Genomic DNA, 13,032 nt, shown 5'->3' with positions numbered 1-13,032 from the left:
AATGAGAAGTTAGTTACTAACATTCTCAGCTGTGCACAACGATAAAAAATACAATCACTTTCTCAACCTGCATCAGAATTACCTACACACAACTAAAATATGTTTCTGAAAAATGCACTTGCTTTGTCAGTTTATTACATCATTTTTCCTTCCTCTGGATTCCACAAAAGTGTCAATGCACAACATCAGCAACAAAAAACCCAAAACAAACAACAAAAATAAGAATTGTTAATCTTCATGGTATATTTAGAGACATTTTGGGCATACTCATATAGAATTGATACGCAAAATAGAATGTTAGTGAAGTAAAAGGATCAGCAAGGCAAAAATGTGCATCTGATGGCAACTGGAAAAGGTTTGTTATTTCCTAATCTGGTATTTTGTCTGCCCAAGTCTTAACAAACCATTTTACTGCAAGTTAGAGTTCACCTTTTCAACCCCTTATGGATTTGCAGTCCATACTTGAGCTGAGGGAACAGAAGAGCCTAGTATGACAAGAGCACACTCCGCTACAAGCTTAAGTGTCACACCACCACTAAATGATGATGAATACAGCACTTTCACAAGCTACATTTTCTTAAGATCCCTAACAGCAAACCAGTGATTTTCAGTCCCCTCTCTCAGTCTCAATTCTCACGTACACATGCCGTGAAAGCTTGACAGCTAAGCACAGCAACATCTGTGCAAGTTCCTATAATGTGCCCCAAAATCAGCTTCTCCTGATGAGACGACTGCCTACCCACCACTTCATGTCAACTTTTTTTTTTTTTTTTTTAAATAAAAGATGACAAGGAAGGGTTGCACTGCCAGGTGGGGAAAGGAATGCCTATGGAGCAGACTGATTAAGCAGCTCAGACATCTGGAGCATTAGAGGAAGCTATGAGATGATGACTTGGGCAAAGTTTAAGTGAGGTAGTCAAAGTAGAGCACTGACAGGTGGCTACCATCCATGTGACTGTGATGCACTTGCCCACCTTTACAATATGGGAGGTACTTGTATCTTCTGCCCAATACAAAACTTTTTCTATGTAATACATTAATTTTTCTTTGGCTTTATTTAGCTCCAGTCCTGTTAACAAATAAAAGAAGGACATCATGTTTTCTGCCTACTTCACTCAAAATGGAAATTCCAAGCTCTAAGCTAGTTCCTTACAGCCCAGAGCTGCAAACTGCTATTTTCCTCACAAAAACTACATCTGCAAGATTTCAGAGGTTCACCACATATGTTCAGAGGCTTGCTTTACCCTTCATCTATCATCCTACACGTTACACCCTATTCTGGCTTTACTCCACAGTAAAACTGATACAGAAAACACACAACAAATTTACTCTTGAAATTGAGAAACTCAAAATATAAACAGATGATCAGTCATAATACTTCCAAGTCTGTATCCAAGTTCAAGATAGTGTAATAGGACAAACAGAACAAAATATCAGTTGCAAAGGTTTTCTATACCTATCTATGTTAACAGAAAAAAGTTTCATGCCTTTTAGAGATTTTAAGACTATGACAAACAAGAAAAACAGCCACATAACACCACTTTCAGATCCCAAAGATAAGCACATGAGCTCTGAAATAAATTCAACAGATCACGTGATCAAGACACGGGAGCAACACTATCTAATTGAAAACAACAAATGTTTAAGCACATCAAACTTTCACAGGCCTGACACAGAAGCCATGAATTTCAGTCTAACTACAATTTAAGAATGTGTCCAGAACTCCATGGGATTTGAGGAATTTTCAACCCTGCAGCAAACTACAGCCATTCTGAAATGAGCCTTTACAGAACTGCATACCCTTGCCTGCTTCTGGATCTAAATTCCTTCAATAGTTATGCTGTAATTAAAAAAAAAAAAAAAAAAAGATCCCCGTAGAACATACCTCATGGAGGTTATACTGTTGATGAGCTTTTCAGTTTGATCTGACAATCTAGATGGAAGTATTATTTCAACTGGCTGCAGGCGCAAAACCCGACTCTCTAATTCTAAGCGAGATGCACAGTCCCGGAAACTGTCAAAAATTACTTCTCCAGTAGTTGGTTGGATTGCCTGTCAAATAAAAAAAATATAGAGAGATACATATATGCATTGAATATTTAAATTTTCAAGAAGTGTTTCAGTGACTCAAATTGTTAAGCCAGAAAGAAAATTTATGGTGTATAGCACAAAATTACATAGTACCCACGCACTTAGTGAAAGTGGCAAATCAAAAAATATAATGGTGGTTTTCAAATCTGTAATACGATAATAACTTCTTGGACTCCCAAAATTTTGTCTTGGTAAACGAAAACAGTATCTTCAAAATGTAAAAGTGCTCTTGTTATCATCTGTCCATCACTGCTCAACTTCTATGACTAGGTAAATCTGTATAATTGGAAGTCTATGGAAGGTAGATGCAATGCAGCCTGGAAACTAACAGTCATTGTAGCACACACTTTTGTTGTTTTCTCAGCTGCAGAGTGACATTCAAATACAAGCACAATCAGGATGCTTTTAATTTACCAGCAGACTGGGCTTCAGTTATCACTGTGTTTTGCCAGTTAAACAACCCTGGTTTTAATCTTCACCGTAGAAGAGAATACAAATCTGAAGCGTGAACAGTTAAAAAGTGTAAGTCTCTTCCTCTAAAGAACAGTATTTTGTAGCGTAAAAAAGTGCTCACAAATTTTAAAACACTGACCCTGAAAATGTTTAAAGTTATTAAACCATCTGAACTAACGATTTCCCTGTATTTGATTAAAACACCGCTATATTTTCAAGTGATAGGGCAGCAAAAAGTTATCAGGAGTATTTAACTATGAGCTCCAAACCTTTTCTGTAGTTTTTAGCCATCACAATTCACACACAGATGATATCTTACCTAAACTGCCCCGTTACAAAAAAAAAAAAAAAAAAATCTAAATGACAGAACAGTGATGAATTTAAGATAACCACCCACTTCTCAAAAAAACCCAATAAAACAACCCCCCAAGAAACCCCACACAAACCCTAAAATACTGATTCCCCTGTGAAACTAACTTACCATAATGCCTATAACAATGTCACCTTTCTTCCTGTCTTTTAAGTTTTCTCCATTTTCACAGATACAGAGGAGGTAGCTATCAGGGACATCTGTTGTTACCTCTTCAACATCTACAGAATCATCTAGCTTCAGCAAAGGGTTCACATGTAACAAATGTCAAAAAAAACACCATAGTACACAGATTTTGGTGGACTATTCATAGATCCTTCTAGATCTAACTCCTTCTCAACTAGATTTTGTGTTGGGCCTTCTAAACTAAAGGTCTATTTGACTTTCATTAGTTTGACTCCTATTATGATTTTAGCAAACTTCAGATGACTGCCAACATGAGGACTGAAGCCAGCAGCTGTCTTCACAGGACAGGCAGTTACGCGATGCACAGATTTCATCAGCTCATGCAAACACCATCTTTGACTATGTCTGTGGGTCTCCCCATTCAAGCAAGAGCGGTATGTCAGAAAAGTTAAACTGGCAGCTGATTCCACACATGGGTTGCTCCACCTTGTCATTTTGACTTCACATCCACAAACCACATGCACCTAACAGAAAAAAATAAATACACTAGGTATGCAGCAACTGAAAAGCAGGCAATACCACGAGTTAAAACAAAAGTCTACATCTTAGCAGGAGCTCTAGGTTAGCTGCATTGAAAACTTGTTGCGCATCGGTCCACCAGGTGGGGTCATACTGCTGAGCCTGCTTTCATCGAGTTTACCAACCATTATAAGAGAGTCTGTGAGTACACCAGAAGTTTTCCAACAAAATCTCAGGACTCTATTCCCTGCTTCCCTGATCTATTCCTCAAGTACCACCTCACAGGCATTAATCTAACAATCCTTTTAGCTCATGGTACCTAGTAAGTTCTAGTTAGAGAAATTAAAAGAAAAAAACATGAGGTAGATAAGGCAGGAGACAGGAAAACACAAACTGGAAGGAAAGAAATAAAGAAAATAACTTTACTGGTTAAAAGCTGTTTCTACTTCGTTCTTGCATTTTCTTTGTTACAACAGTTAGGAGTTAATTATCTAGCTAGATTTTTAAAGGCCATTGATTTTATCACCTTCTTTTCACTTACAGCAAACTGTTGACACCAGAGATACAATTCTTCCTTCATACCCTCCTGAATCACTAATGCTATGCATGCTCCATCTGGTGAAACACCTAGTTGAAGACAAGACCTACAGAACACTGTACACTTGGGAAGCCCACTCTGACTTCAGAAAGGAACTACAGTAAACAAAACCTCTGCTGTTTCACAACAAACCTAAAGCCTTGAAGAGACTAAATTCTTTATAAAGCTAGCACAAAAGGAATTTCATTTCCCGCTACCACTCTTATGTCAGCCACTAGCTACTCATGTTCCATCTAAGCAGGAGTACTAGAATCATGGCCTCTCAGTACAGCAAAGATTAGAGTCTGAAACCAAATTTGTTTGAAAAGGATATCTTCTCCAATAAGCGTAGACTTTGTGTAGAGAGCAGTCAGTTTCCGGCTGAAGAGGGAGCTTTTATTTTCTCCAGCAGCCTTCAGTGCTGCGGTTTCCATTTGTTTTATTACTCCAACCTACAGACACACAGACAAGAAACAAAGTTAGCTCTTTGAAAATAAATTACTTTTAACAATTATTTTATAAATTGGGGGATCTTTTAAGATGTGCAAACAGCAAGTGCATCATTAAACTGAGCAGGAAGGGCAGAGGCTAGCAACAATTCTACTAATGAGACCATAAGGCACTGCTTTTTCCTTACACCCTATCCACTTCTAACTGCCCTCTCGACTTCTGCCCCTGTGTTTCTTGTCCTATTTTGAAACAATTTAGATAGAGTTCACCACTTGCCAGAGAATGGTTGCTGCAATAATTTAAATTCAACAAGTCCTATTCTCATAAGCAGAAAAAAAAAAAAAAAAAAAAAGGAAAAAAAAAAAAAAAAAAAAAAAAAAAGGTATCAACAGAAAGCCTAAGAATTACAAGGATCAACAGTAGGAAGGAAAAGACAAAAAATATTCACAGAGATAAGAAAAACACAGCTGTGTGGAAGAATAAAAGAGAAAGCAGATTCTCTTTATCAGATGCAAAGGCTTGATACAAAACTGAGAGAAAGAATTGTTACAGAATTGTCCTAGAAAACATGAAGATACTTCTCTGTAAAACAGAGTAGAGTTGAATCTACTTAAATTCCATGACACTCACTAGAACAGAGAAATTGCAACAAAGAGAAGTTAGCCATTTTAATCGCAGAAACTGGTGATAATGATTTTCCCACTTCTCAGTTCAAGTAAGACTTCGGTACAATACGTGCAAGTTATTTCAGTGCTATTCTGTACTTAGCATCATTTAATAAAAGCCAGGGATAACCTTATATCCTTTTGCTACAAGTCGCCGCACATGGACAAACAGTCTGTGACTCGGTATACTGGCAGTCATAAAGTTATGATCCTGATGACAATAAATGTTCAGTTCTTTAGCTGCAATCTGCAAAGTACAAGAAGAAGAGTCAGCCAGTATTTCAAAATGCAATCCAGGAGCTCACCTCTGTGACAACACTGATGCACAACTACAACTAAGAGTCCACTGTCAAAACAAAAATATTACAGGAAAATCCCAGAGCGCTGGGCCCCACCACCTTCCTGTCCCAGCATGTAGTCACAAACAGGAGTTTCAGTATTACAGACTTCACATGTCAGATTATTACACTGCACCTTGATCTTTACCACTGTGAGGTAAATCACCTTCACACAGATTCTGCAACAAGGGTCAAATAATTTTCACGACACCAAAAATGCAGAAAGAATGGAGTTATTTTAATTGTGGTTATAAGGGTGGTTATTAAGCTAGCTACTCAATTAAAATACTGAAAAATCAGTATCAAACAGCAGCAGAAACAAAATACTTCACAGGAAAAAAAAGTATCACCACTTGCTAAAATGTGACATTATAATGTATGATTTGCATTTGCTTTTTTGTCCCTTGGCCAAAAGGTAGGTGTTCACTGACTAGGGAAAGTGGTCTTAGGCAGGAACTGCAGTCAAACACTGAATTGTGTACCTGGATAGTGTATTTCTATTTCTGGACTGTGAGCGCACCAGCAAACAAGTAGACAAATTATACTGTACAAAGTAGATCAGGAAAATTAATTCCTGGTAACTAAGCAAAGTTTCTCTATTGTCTCAAGTGTAGATATAGCACAGATCAAAGGTTAAATTGGTAGCAATTATTTTTGGGACAGATAATGAAAAAAACTCATTATGAACCATTTACGAACCATCATGTTTGTTGCAAAGTACTTTCCAGTTCCTACAGCTCTGGTGTGTGCAGATGCCACACCTGAACATGCATCCAAGATGCTCTCTGCACCCAGCCTACACCAGCTATATTCATCTACTTTTACACCACTTGCTCAACTGTCTTCCAAACTGTAATACTTCTAGTAAAGTTTGGGGCTGTGATAGAGGATTAATCTCTGAAAGTGCTTCAACTTTTACTCCAAGAAGTAATTATTCTAGAACCTCATCTTAAATTCTCAATTTGCAGGATAGCAAACACTACCCCATGATTACAAAATAATAAACACTATTTTGGTAGAAAGTGCATGCATCATGGATAGTCTTCAAATTAAGGATGCAGAGATTTTTCATCTTTATTTCAAGTATTAAAAAAACCCCAGGAAATGTATGCCCCCCCCAAACCCTTCCTTCTGGAAGTGGCCATAGACCTAGTATGACACTAACATAATGCAAGTATCTTTCCTTAACCCTGGCAAAAATTACCTCTGCATCTTCTCCAAAGAAGCGATATTTGTACCCACATTCCACACACAAAACAGCATCTTTATACTGTTTCTTCATTTCTATGAATTGAAGTTCTAGTGGAGTGTAAATGCTTTTGGTTCTCTTATTAAGATTCGTATCTGAAGTATTTTGAGTATTTTCGTAAGATTTAAGAGATGCAGAAAACTGACTAAGATCACAGCGTAACTCCTCCTGTAAAAAAGAGACAGAAAAGTATGGTTAGGAATCATCAGATAAATAAATCGCCCCTGCAGACCTTGACTCACATTGACCATAGAGCTAAAGGCTGTTCTTGCACTAAATAGCCCCAAGAACTGCAGCAAAAATATTGAAGTAGGATATACGGAATGCTGTTTATTTGGAATTAAAAGGAATTAAAAAGTCATGAAAGTCAAAGATTTTGCACCAATTAGTCAACTTGCTTTATGACAGTTCTTAGACATCTCAGCTGCAAAGACTGGGCAGTCTAAACTGGCCAGATATAAAAATAAGGATGAATTACCAATCCAATTTACAGATGAGAAACTGCAGTGCAGAGAGATTAATGGTGCTCCAAAAATCCACACTAAATCAAGAAATAAACCAATTCAATAAAAGTCTCAGTTCACTGTCTCAAGCACCAAAACCATATTTCTTGTCCAGTCTGCCCTTCCTACATAAGCTCAGCAAGCCTCCCAAAAGAATATATTCTTAAATACAGAAAATCTATATTGTAGTTTCTAAAACCCATAACAGTTAAGGCTTTGAACCCACACTCTCTGCGGTTTATCATTTACAATGACATTATGTAGTCTATGCTAGCCAAGCAACTTCAGGTCCACAACTCTGCTTTGTTCTGTATTGTAAGCAGGGTGATGGATTAAGGCTTTCAGAAGTGCAGTGAACAACACTGGTGAGGTGCTCTTCATTTACAGCAATGTAATGTGGCTAAAAAAAAGTACAAAGACAACACCCTCCACAAGTTTTAAAGCCTATAACTATACAAAACACAATTGATCAGGTTGTGCTGTGAGTTCCTGTATCTGCAAATAAACCAGATAAACTTCAATTTCTACCACTGTCCCATCTAGATTACAAGGAACAAAGTCAGACTGTTTAGAAGCAATGGTAACTCAGAAGAAACACAGAGATAGTTCAAATCATATACTTTGGGTCATGGGGATGTACAAAGAATGCAGTCAGAAAACAATGGGGGGAAAAAAAAAGAACACTTAGCTGTATTGTTAGCTGTGAATTGCAGAACTCCTGGAATTGCATACAATCAAGGGATGACCCATTTGATAAGCAGACAACATAGCCCAGCACAAACAAAGCTGTATCATGCCTAGTAGTCAGACAGCCCCAGGACCTTAGATGTCTCTACTGCAAAATCCTCAGCCCAAGGATTGAGTGGTCTTCGATCCAAGGTCTGTGCCAGCCCAGCAACTTGACCATGACCTTGTCTCATTTTACAGAGAAAATTGTTGTGACAAAGCATATGAAATAAGGTCGTGAAAGAAAGTAAAAGAAGTAAAAACACACACAGAAGTTGAATTGTTGAGATGATAGTAAATTAGCAGCCCAAGGAATTTAGAAGAAAATTACTCACATAAAACATTTATAACTCCAGGAAAAAAGCAAGACACAAGCATCTAAGACGAGCCATTCCAAGGAAGGCAGGCCAGCCCTTCCCCACCTGACTGCCTGGCCAGCACAGACTCAGTAGGTGTCTAACAAAGAAAGACGACAATAATGCTTTGTCAAGCAGGTCGTGAGTGCTCATTATCTCCTGGGTATATTAAGAAATAATTGCTCTTTACTTGTCCCTTGCATACATCTTGCTTGCAGAGTCTCTCTGCACATGGTTAAAGCTGACCTTCCTCACGATCTGGCAAGGGAGAGTTAACAACTATCATAATCTCACAGACCACCTGTGATTGACTGGACCCAAGCACTGTTTGGCAACAAGCACCTAAGTACATGAATACGCAGTGGCAGTACTGCTATGAAAAGCACACCGGTGTTAGTGCATTGGAAACCACCTGCGGAATAGAAAGGCAGAAATACTGCACCAGCTGATACACAGAAGGTTAACAAATACATCTGTTCAAAGAGAAACCTGAATTCTGCAGAAACAACCATCTTGAGCCAACAGCTTGGTGGAAGGGGTGTTGCACGTGCCTTTGCCACCAAACATGCACTTCTACTGCAGTTACTGGAATACACACATTTTTAACTGACAACCTACACCAGGCCCATGCCACCTCTAGTGTTACTGAACAGCAAGTCGCTAAGAAAAAATACTCCCCATGCACATTTCACATACATGCACATGTAAAACACATATATTTTATAATTTCAGCATCTAGAATTGGCTCTCAAACATCTGTGAGAAATGCTGAAGTATGATTTATAGATTAAACTAGCAGGGACAGCATCTGGTGTCAGTGTAACTGGATGGGCAAAGGGTCAGAAATTAAGAAATTCAAGACAGACAAGAGTTTGAAAAAGAGCAGAGAAGGAATCAGCTATCTCTGTTCTCCAACTGACTACACCTACATAACCTTAATCCCTTATCACAACAGAAATCTCTTGCCACAAGCTGTTCACGTCACTATTCTTATTTTGATCTCATGTTCATACAATCCAGACACCCCAGCTTAAGGTCATGACCTTCAGACATGGAAGGTCAAATCAACTCTACAAGCTTTCATACAATCACCTTGCTTTAAAAAGCCAGACATAGAGCTTTCTTAAAGAGCAGTTGAGTCCCAATGCAACAGCACAGTAAACCATGAGATGCCTTTTAGGACCCAAATACCTCAAACTGAGCAAGGTGAGCCCAAAACCCAATCAATTAACTAATGTTAATTAGCCCCATAATAAAAGGAGAAGCAAGGTAGTACCACACTCTTACCAACTTGTATCATGGGTATCATAATGGTAATTTTTCATGGGAGCTACCCATATCTTCCACAGATGGAAAAAAACCCACAGTGATATCTTTATTAGTTAATTAACAACTGGATTAGGCTACACCTCAGTAATAATTCTAAATCGTATTTTTGCAAAGAAAGCCTGTTAGGAATTTTACAGCCGGTATCAAAACTGATAGAACTGAAAGAAAGCTGAGCCAAAGGGCCACGCTGAACATTTGTTACTACGATATTATAGTTCATTCACAATCACAAGATACACTGCCAGTGTTTCTGCTCTCTCATTACTGCTTTTTTCAATGATATCACTGAAGAACTATAAAGAGGCATTCTGCTCACTGTGCTAAGAGTTCCAGGAAAACATGCATAGACAAACACTGGTCTGTTGGGTACTGGTGCACTTTTTCATGACAGAACACAAAAACCACAAAAGGAATCTTGTGCCAAAGCTTGTTTTTTTAAACCTTAAAAAGTAATCTACACGGCACCAGACCAAAGCTCTACGTACCTTCTGAGCAACCTTTGGGCTACTGTCCCCAGACTGAAGAGGGGTTTTCGATTCTGAACTTCTCCCAATAACACTGGGACATTTTTCCAAACTCAGAGATTCTTCCTCCCGAAAACTATCCTCCCGGACTCTGTTACACTGCTGGTCCGAATCACTGCAGAATTCTCGCAGTCTGTCTAGAGTTTGCAAACATATGCGGGGCTTTTCATGCTTCTGAAGTGGTTCTTCAGTAAAAATACACAACAAAAACGTATTAGCAACTTATTTTCTAAAACAGAAGGTCTATCAGAATGACATCAGTAAGCAAAGAATGCAATCATTTTGCGCTCTCTCTCTCTTCCCTACATTCCTTCTCTTCCCCCACTTCAGTATTTCTGCCAGCCAGCCAGAATCACGCACTTAATCAGCTTGATTAGCTTCCCTGGAAAATCACTACTCCTCACTTTTATGCTGTTTCATATAAGGGAAAAGAAGCACCATTATTTTCTGCACTAATAACTGCGAAGCCACAAAATTAGCCAAAAATATTGGAAAATCAGTGGTATTTTTTCAGTACAGTTTTTAAGCAGACAGTACTGCTAGTTGACAGTGTCTTAATGATACTTCAAACCATCACACCCACAAAACTGAGTAATTCCCTCTTGAAAAAAATCACAGAGGCTAATTCTTTCCAATGAAGTGTGAGTGTAATGAACTTTATATGCACTGATTTGTTTTTCTGCTAGCATCGTTACTTTGTTAAATTCTTGATTCAAAGCCAGATGGGCCACAAGCATTTTCAATGCAATTAAGTGGCTGTCATTTCACGGCTAAGAACACTGCACTAGAACTATTTGCTTTAGGTAGCCTTTAGGTCTCCCAGTCACAGGCCAGACTCAACAGAGCTATCAGGTGTCAGCTATGCTTCAACCTGAGTCTAAAAGACAGACTATTTAACCAACACAGAAAGGGAAACTGCAGCATTTCTGCCTGGGCATCTGGACTTCACTGGCTGAACAACCTGTTAAAGCTGACTCAGCTGCAGGGGATTTGCAGAGTAATTCTGGAGCAAGGCTCAAATACCTACCTTCTCAGCCACAGAAATGTGCTTTAATAGTAGAGCTAGTATGATCATAATGGCTCTTCAGAGATGTATCTTATGCTCAAGAGACACTTCCTAAAGTGACCAATTGTTTTTACATTTGACAATGAAAAACTCTTTATTGGATATAAATGCTTGAAGGTTTCTTTGCAGTCAACTCACTTTTATCCTGAGTCTTCAGTGGGTTACAGACGTCTTCTAGAGTAATTTGTCGTGCCTTGGTCTTCTTTTCACAGGGTTCACTGCTTTCAGTTGATGCTCTCCTTTTTGTGCCAAATTCAGAAGCCTGAAACATAAATTAAACAAAGAAGTTCAGTTACTTTTTCTCATTGCCATCCTCTATGAAAGACAACAATGCACCCAAGGAATTCATAAAGAGAAAATGCAAAAAGCAAAATTAATTTGCAATATGTGAAATCCCTAACTATTTTAACTACCTGCATTTTTTGTTTATAAAGTATTTATTCTAACATTCAAGGCTACAAGAGGAAGAGAAATAGTGCATTCTGTGAACAAGTTGGCTGTTGTTTTTAGGAATCATAGAATAGAATCATAGAATCACTTTGGTTGGAAAAGACCTTTGAGATCATCGAGTCCAACCTTTAACCTAAGCCTGCCATCCCACCACTAAACCCTGTCCCTAAGCACCTCATCTATCTATCTAGGAAGAAACACCTGCAGCCACCACAGTTTCAAAGGCAGCTTGGGACTCATTCTGTGGCAAGAGAACTGAATCAGCACTTAACAGACTTTCCCATCATACCACACACTACCATCCTGTGTCTGAATCAGATCTCTTCTGCAAATCCTCATACCCACAGTTCAGAGCACTCTTCTTGCTACATACGGGCTAATTTACCTCCAAGAGGCACAACCTCCTGTGGCCTACATCCTGGTGATGGAAGAATATATTCTCCGCACCATCCTGGAAGTGTTAATCCAGACTTAAAATATTTTCCTAAACTAACTGTAAGCACCTAGCTAGCATCATCCTAGGTTTAAGCAGAATACAGTACTTTCAACTACTGCTCCTTAGATGGCCTTTGACATGTGCACTTTAACACTTCGTAAACAGGAAACTCATCAATCCATATTGTTTCATCATTGATGTATTGTTTGACAGAATGCAGTAAGTACAGCCAAATATAAAGAAGTAACTTGCAACTGCAACAATGTATAAACACATTACCCTTTCACTTTGCAGATAAACATGCAACAGGTGCTTTTAGCAGCTTGCATCCACATTTCATATGGTAAACTCAGATGGTTTAAGTGTATTACTGGGGAAATTCAATCTCCTCATAACTAAGCAGGAACGCCACCCTCAGCAACTAAGCCCATAACCTCTACGCAACCCATCCATATGCTGCAGCCCACACGGGTGGCAAGGAGTTCTCCCTTCCAAGTCTACTATTATATACCACCAGATTAATACTAACTAGGAAGCAGTTTTTCTACATGGACAGAAAACGGCAATCACACCTTTCAAAATGTATTTGGACCACAGGTAACAAAAAAAGTTGACTTGAGGCATGGGTGAAAAAAGCATACACCTTTCCCAGGGCCGCTAACGGCTAGAAACAGGGAGATGGGAAAATATAAACTCGGAATGAAATCCAGCTGCTGAGACACAGCGATTTTTTCCCAGCAGCAACGTGGAGAGGCTACTGGATCACTGCAGGCTCTCTTGGCCTCGCACCTAACAGCAGACTAG

At 38.8% G+C, this 13,032-nt stretch overlaps 1 protein-coding gene across 2 annotated transcripts in view; it reads right to left on the bottom strand.

Moving 5' to 3' along the window:
• MSH3 (mutS homolog 3) overlaps positions 1-11,924 on the bottom strand; it is a 113,975-nt gene extending 102,051 nt beyond the window's left edge. The window contains exons 1-7 of one of the 2 annotated variants that reach the window (XM_035896638.1): positions 11,481-11,924; positions 10,238-10,461; positions 6,794-7,006; positions 5,382-5,498; positions 4,471-4,588; positions 3,026-3,171; positions 1,886-2,052 (exon numbers count right to left, since the gene is read on the bottom strand). In XM_035896638.1, coding sequence (XP_035752531.1) covers positions 1,886-2,052; positions 3,026-3,171; positions 4,471-4,588; positions 5,382-5,498; positions 6,794-7,006; positions 10,238-10,461; positions 11,481-11,613 — 1,118 coding nt within the window. In that variant the 5' untranslated portion in view covers positions 11,614-11,924. The remainder of the gene's footprint in view (positions 1-1,885; positions 2,053-3,025; positions 3,172-4,470; positions 4,589-5,381; positions 5,499-6,793; positions 7,007-10,237; positions 10,462-11,480) is intronic. The other variant, XM_035896639.1, reaches the window with a different exon arrangement.
• Between the last annotated feature and the right edge of the window lie 1,108 nt (positions 11,925-13,032).

Source organism: Egretta garzetta, unplaced genomic scaffold (genome assembly GCF_000687185.1).
Source record: "Egretta garzetta isolate BGI_Z169 unplaced genomic scaffold, ASM68718v1 scaffold136, whole genome shotgun sequence".
Lineage (NCBI taxonomy): Eukaryota > Metazoa > Chordata > Aves > Pelecaniformes > Ardeidae > Egretta > Egretta garzetta.
This window is presented reverse-complemented; position numbering and strand designations above follow the sequence as displayed.